Source organism: Lepidothrix coronata, unplaced genomic scaffold (genome assembly GCF_001604755.1).
Source record: "Lepidothrix coronata isolate B3197 unplaced genomic scaffold, Lepidothrix_coronata-1.0 Scaffold376, whole genome shotgun sequence".
NCBI classification, from domain to species: Eukaryota; Metazoa; Chordata; class Aves; order Passeriformes; family Pipridae; genus Lepidothrix; species Lepidothrix coronata.
In genome coordinates, this window is record NW_016690556.1 from 76,082 (window position 1) to 83,245 (window position 7,164).

Genomic DNA, 7,164 nt, shown 5'->3' on the forward strand with positions numbered 1-7,164 from the left:
CTGTCCCCAAGCTCCTCACTGCTCCAAGGACTCAAAAATGGAAAATGAGGATGATTTCAAGCCCACCTTTCCCCCGTGTTCACAACATCAGAGGCGTACTTTGCTATGTCAGAGCAAGGAGTATTTTATTATTATTACTTTTGGAGTATTTCTGCTCTGTAAAGCCTCAAAGTTCAGCCCCCACCCAGCTCTGGAGGGCTGAGGTGGGGCCAGCATTACACAGCTAATGCTCAAGGAACTGGCTTGGTGTGGAGTCCTGAGGCTTGTGGTAAAAAAAAAAAGAAAAAAAAAGCACATTCAGAGAATTTCTCTGCTCTGTGGCAACTCCCACTTCCTGCTCCCCAGGAAACCCCAGCACACAGCGAGTGAAAATCAAACAGGACTCACACCCAAGTGCAGCAGCGATAAGAAATTTGGTTCCGATCCACACTGGGGAGAAATGCAATTAACTGCCAGTTTCTCAGAAGCCAAAAGACTGAATGTTTGCCAAGAGGCTAAAAATAAACCAAAGAGGGCTCTATTTAAAGGCACGGCCTAAGAAATGCCTCTGTCCTTGATTAAATAAACTGCGACTTCCAGCAAAGCACTATTTTCCAGCAATTTGGGGGGAGCTTTGGCAGCAGGAGAATAAACATTAGGTCCAAAAATTTTAACACTTTTGAAAAGAACGACCTCGTGGCTGGAGCTGGGCCAGCGCCTCTGACCAGCAGCAAACTGGGGCTCGCTGGGCTGGAGCAGGAGCAGGAGCAGGAGCAGGAAGGATTCCTGTTCCATCACGTCGGACCAGCGGCCCCGTGTGGCTGGAGAAGTGTCTTTACTTCGGGGTTTCACTGAATTTTGCCTGTTTACATAGAAATAAATGATCCTTTCCATATAAATGGGGTCTAAAAGTTCCCACATCGTGGTGCCACGAGCATTTCCAGTGACAAGCCAGAGACCTGAGTGGGGGGCACCTCTGACTGCTCTCAGAAGGAGCATTTCAACCTCTCCAGCCAAGCCTTAAGAGACTCCAGCACACTCAGGAAGAGCGTGTTTCCACAGGGAAAACTTTTAAGACCCCTGGGTGAAAGGAATTGTGCCCAGAGCTCATGAAACAGCACCGTTTGACTTCAGAGTTTTAACCCCTGTTAAAGCTACATGGCAAGAACACGGTGTAGAAACAGAGCTGAGCCATGAACCACAGAAGGAATGTCTGCTCTGGTTAAACAAAGCATCATTTTAATTTCAAGATTTTATAAATACTTATTTACAAAAGGAAGGTATCAATCCAAAGAGTTAAATGTACAGCTCCCAAGTATTGCTGGAACACAGGGAGAGGAACCATGTGAATGCAATCCCACAATTTACAACACCCACTATTCAAAGAGAAACCCACATTCTTCATTTAAAATACCTCATCCAAAGTTTTCAAGCACAAATCCCACAAGAAGGAACAGACCCTGTTTGTACAGATTTTTAACTCCACACACTGAACACACCACTCTCTGCCATCCCAGTGAACACTGCAAGCCAACATCTCATGATCCTACAAAAGGCTTTTTTGCCAGCCCCCAGACTCCTCAGCACACCACATGGATTCCAGGAAGGTAAAACCCTGTCAGCCACATTCCCTGATGATCCCTACACCCTCCTGGCCTGAGGAAAAGCCCTGTGGCCCCAACACACACTCCAGGACACCCGATGGCCTCGCTGTGACAGGTTGGTCAGACAAGGGCTGCTCTCACTCCCCTCACTGCAATGATGTGTGCAGCCTTCCTTGGAACTGCTACACTCTCCACACAGGCACAGGCCTACAGGGAGAACAGGCATTCCCATAAATCCAGGGCTTTGGGATGTTACTGAGATCTGTGAATGCTTCACATAAACCAGGGCCTGGAGCTGCTCAGAGTTCACTTTCTGCAGCTTCCACGAGACTTCAGTGATCTTCCCACCAATCCAACAGCTCCAATTCCTTTAGATGTCCTTCACTGCAACCTCTCAGTGCTGTTCCAACCACGGAATGAGGGATGGAGGGCCAAAAGGTCACTACCTAAACTGGAAAAGAAGCAGCAACAACCTCCAAGAGCAAAACACAGCGATGTCCACGACAAACTATCTGAGGCACCAACTGCTGGAGGAGTTGAGGAGTTCCCAGGTGACAGAAGGCTCAGCTTGTGCATGGCTTTTCTGAAGAATCTCCAGCAATTATCTCTCAATTCATCCAGTAGCTCTAAACCTGCAGGAAACCCACCTAGGATGTTTTTCGATTTAAAGTCTAAGTGAATTAATTCTCATTAACCAAACTAAAGAAAGGACTTAAACACAAACTGCTAGTGGAAAATGGAATATAGGTTGCCAGGAGCGTTAACCTCAAGTCTTGCACAATTTATTTACTTCTTTTGATTCACACCTCGTGTGCAGCTCCCAAATCTCATGGTCTGAGCAACGTTCTCTGTTGGTCACTGCTGTGAATCCAGCCTGGCTTGAGGCTTCCACCATGCTCAGGAGGCTGTTTGGTCCTCTGTAGCCACAGTCTGCAGGAGGCAAAATAAAAGAAGAAAAGGACAGGGGAACTATGAGTCACTGCTGTGATTTTGGGGGCAAGACATTCATTTCTGCCAGAGACTGAGACAGGGCTGGGCCTCTGGGTAACCACTGCCATGGTAGAAAGGAAGCAAATCAAGATTTTCAGAAGCAAATCAAGCTACAGAAGAGGATGATCCCAGCACAGAGTGCCAAGAAAGGTGATCAGTGTTTGCTTTTCTGATCATACTGGTGACAGTAATTCCAGCAAATATTTGTGTACTTGTGGCAGCCAAACCACCTCTCCCCAGAGTCATCAAATACAGCCAGAAAAACCAGTAAAGCTGCAGTTAAATGAAGTGGAACAGGGATGGTTGTTCCTACAGCTGCAGGGCCCCATGGAAGGAAGAAAACCCTGTGCTGGGGCAGAAAAGGAGCTGCTGAGAAGAGCTGGGTGGAAATGAGAAAAAACATAAAGGGCAGTGGCAGCCCTTTTAGCTGAGAGTCTTTTTTCCAGTACACCAGACATATCCCAATAAATCCTCTGGCACTTGTCCATGGCACCAGCAAATTACAAAATGCTGCAAATGGGACTTGATGACAATAATTAGCAAGAGACTCTGACTTAACTAAGGGAGCCCAAATTCACAAGGAGGCAATGTGTGAAGGGTCCCACTGCAGAACCCTAAATAACAACTCTTTTCTGGAGCCACAGTATTATTTTTTCCCAGGGTTTCCAAAGCCCTGGGAATCTTACCTGCCGCAAGAACTGCTTTCCCAGGTAGTTGGTTGCCATGCTGGTCAGGTTCTTCCTGCTGCCAACTTTACACCTGATGTAACCATAAAGGTTGGCTCCCTGGAGCACCACCCCCATCACAACCACTGCCTGTGGCACAGGAAGATAAAGTCAGAGTTCCACCACCTTATTTGTGGGGTGCAAGATCCGTTATGGAGCTGAGGAGGGAACTCACCAGCCACTTGACTTTGAAAGAGAAGAGAGCACTGAAGGCAAATATCACCCAGATCATGGGACAGGTAATCAGGCCTAACCAGAAAATTCGGGACTCTGCTTCAGATGAGGTTTTACTCCCTTGTGCTGATACCTAAAAACAGGGATGAAGATCACAGAAGCACAAGGATCATCGAGTCCAACCCTGCACAGCACCATCCCCAAGAGTCACACCACTGCCTGGGAGGACCAACAGGCTGCTCCACTGTAGAGACCTCATTGTCCTTAAAAACAGTGCAGAATCCCTGTGCTCCCTGCTTTTTGCCTCCACACAACAGCACTGGGTGATTTCAAGATTAATTTCATTATTAGTCACATAAAGACCTCTCAGCACCAGAAAGTGTTTCCATTTATGGGATCCTTTTGTCAGTTTTCTATCAGTGGAGGCTGCAGCCTCAAATCCTCTTGTAATGCCTGGGGCTAAAAGTTTGGGAAATGTGAATTTACTGCCTGGTTCACTTACAAAGCTTAGAAACAGGCAAAGGGGTTATCTTCTACCTCCAAAAACACAGACAAGCAGAATTTCACTAATCCTAGCACTCGTAGAAATAAATAGTAATATTTTTAGGCATCCAAGGAGGGCAGTTTTTCCTTTACAAGCACAGAGGTCTGACACACACTGTTGATTTTATAAAGTCTGTACATGGCAGGAGACCCCAGGCAAACACCTCCTATAACAGCTAAAAAGTCTGGACTGGATTAACATCTCATAGGCAAGTTTCCACCACCAGTTCACACCACCAGCAGTTCAGCTCACTTTGCCCCTCTCCCAATGTGTTTTAGCTGTTCTAAACTAGCACTGTTTTGAGAAAGAGTGTGCCTGCAGTGAGTGCACAAACTGAGCTGGAGAAAGGTTTAGGTTCAATCCCTAAACCACTGCAGTGCTCCCATGGGATTTAGGAAAGGATGTTTATTGCACTCCAGATCTGCTCCATCCAGAGATCAGGGAATCCCAGAAGGGTTGGGTTGGAAGGGATCTTAAAGTTCATCCAGTTCCACCCCCTGCCATGGGCAGGGACACCTCCCACTGTCCCAGGCTGCTCCAACCTGGCCTTGGACACTTCCAGGGATCCAGGGGCAGCCACAGCTTCTCTGGGCACCCTGTGCCAGGGCCTCCCCACCCTCACAGGGAACAACTTCTTCCTAATATACAATCTAACCCTACTCTCTTTCAGTTTGAAGCCATTCCTCTATGTCCTATAACTAAAATAAGGATCCAAAGTGGCAAATATGTGACCTGTCTGACAGATGTGACACCAGAGAGGCATCAGGAACACAAAGGCAAAGCAAAGCCAGGACCAGCTGTGTGTCTCTTCCTATTTCCAATAGTTTTCCAAAGCAGCAAAAAGCTACATCAGCTGTTCCAAGCTCACACCAGAAAATTTGTAGGACACTGATACAGCATGGGAACCTTTCTTGCCTCTCATGTGGGACTTTTAGGTTACTACCATTAAGCTCAATACACTATGAGAACTTTTAAATAACTCAACAATCCAAAAGCTCATCCAGCAGCCTTTGGGAAACAAGCCCATGGTGACAGACCTGTGGCTGGAAGTAAATGTAGATTGTGCAATCTACCTTCACAAGCACAGCCACCAATTAATAGGGGGGTTCATAAAACAGAAACAATTAAAAGATTAAAAAAAAACCCAAAAACCAAAGGAATTTACCTTCCTGGCTTCAAACACCCAGTGACTTCTGCCATCATCATCCACCTGGTTCCACCAGCGAAGGCCAACCATCAGTCTCCCTGTGACATTCTGAAACAAGAAGAGCAATCAGCTTTGTGTCTCCTGCTAAAAGAAACCTCTTGCCAAAGTTCAGCTGCCTCGGTTGCTGTTTTCCATGGTGCTTGTGTGCCTCACATTAGGGAAAACAAGATTACAAGGCCCTTATGCCCACAGCAATCTGTTTTCTAGGATGTCCAGTACAATGTCAAATGACTGATTTCTGCTGGTTCAAAAGTGATGTGATAACAAAGCTTGTGCTGCCTCAAAAGAAAGTCTAAAACATATTCCCTATTTGATTTTCAAAATGAAACCAAGTACACAGACTTATTATTTCATAACACTTTGCAATCCATCACAGAATTTGAGGGTATTTTGGGGCATCATTTTGCAGCAAAGGCACAAAGAAGTTACTCTTTTATGACATGAATATCACTGTCAATTATTTTTACACAGTAAGGCCAAGATAACAAAAAGCATAAGAGGAACTTACCTTTACAGCCCAAAAGTCACAGGACAAGAGGAGGATAATGGTCACCATGCAGGCAATAAAGCTGCTAGTTAAGAGCTCACAGAGCAGATAGACAACTATGGCACTGACTCGGAAGAATAAGTGGAAAAATGATGCCACTGGGTGCCTGGAATGAAGGACAGGACAGTCACAGCTCCTTCAGACAAATGACATTGCCAAGAGATCTCCCAGCATAAGGATCAGCATCATAACATGAACCCAGTGTGCAAACAAGTTCTGAAAATATGGGACACAAACTGAGTGGAAGGTCACCACAAGGAAGAGACATTCTGCATGCAGGGATACCCCACATGCAGGCAGGATTTGGGGTGGGAGAGGACAGGGAGCTTCACCTGGGGTTCAACACATGGCAATTTTTATGGGGTAAATTTAAAGAGGTTCTGACAGAGAAAACTCCTCTGAAGGAAAGATGTCACTTCTCAACACAGCAGAGTCGCCCTCCTTCCTGATTTCATAGAATCATGGAATGGTTTGGGGTGGAAAGGGCCTTAAACTCATGGAGTTCCACCCCCCTGCCATGGGCAGAGACATCTTGCACTAGCCCAGGTTGCTGAGTTTCTCTGGTTTCCAGGTCAGAAACGAGAGCCGAGGTCACAGCACGAGGGATGGACAATGCTCCAGGGGGGTAATTTTGGGCAGAACAAGGAAGGAGCCAGCTGGACTAACCAGGCCAGGACTTGGCAGAGAGCAGGGCAGCACAGAACACATTTGGGGGGAGATAATGGACCAGCCCAGCCCCAGCAGCTGACACGGTGAGAGCCCCCCGTTACACAGAGCTGTGTCACTGTGGTTTCCTCACACACGGGGATTCAAACACAGATCAAGTGTGGGGGCACCCAAAAACATGAAAACACAGATCTACAGATTCCAACTGAGCTTCTGGAACTGGTGCACTCAGTTATCCAGAAATTGCTCTCCATAACTTCCAAATCAATGAAGAAAGTATTTGCCATTACATATTTTGATGTAACATGACAGTCCTTCCTTCCTCACACTTCTGCCTAGAGCTCATCTAGAAACTCCCTCTGTGGCCACTGACCTTATTTTTGACTTTTTTGATCTCCTGGATAAATCATCATCTGCATCAAAGAGAGACACATCCTCAATGTCATCACTGTCCTGAAGAGGGGAACAGAGAAGAGTTACATGAGAAAAATGAATCCATTTCTAACTTCAAGCAGGGACAGCTTTGATGACCCAGAAAATCAGAGGCACCTCAGGATCAAAATTAGTTAAGGAAGAATGTGAAGATTTAACCACATACAAAACAAAAAATGCATAGAATGGTAGAATATCCTGAGTTGGAAGGGACCCACAAGGGTCATCCAGTTCAACTCCTGGCCCTGCACAGACACCCCAACAATCCCACCCTGTTCCTGAGAGTGTTGTCCAAA

The 7,164-nt window shown here is 46.3% G+C and overlaps 1 protein-coding gene across 1 annotated transcript in view; it reads right to left on the reverse strand.

Moving 5' to 3' along the window:
* Window positions 1-1,193: 1,193 nt before the first annotated feature.
* Window positions 1,194-7,164, reverse strand: part of LOC108509604 (Golgi apparatus membrane protein TVP23 homolog B-like) — an 8,695-nt gene continuing 2,724 nt past the window's right edge. Inside the window, exons 2-7 of the mRNA XM_017839129.1 lie at window positions 6,810-6,889; window positions 5,732-5,876; window positions 5,182-5,271; window positions 3,474-3,605; window positions 3,260-3,388; window positions 1,194-2,513 (exon numbers count right to left, since the gene is read on the reverse strand). Coding sequence (XP_017694618.1) covers window positions 2,481-2,513; window positions 3,260-3,388; window positions 3,474-3,605; window positions 5,182-5,271; window positions 5,732-5,876; window positions 6,810-6,889 — 609 coding nt within the window. The 3' untranslated portion in view covers window positions 1,194-2,480. The remainder of the gene's footprint in view (window positions 2,514-3,259; window positions 3,389-3,473; window positions 3,606-5,181; window positions 5,272-5,731; window positions 5,877-6,809; window positions 6,890-7,164) is intronic.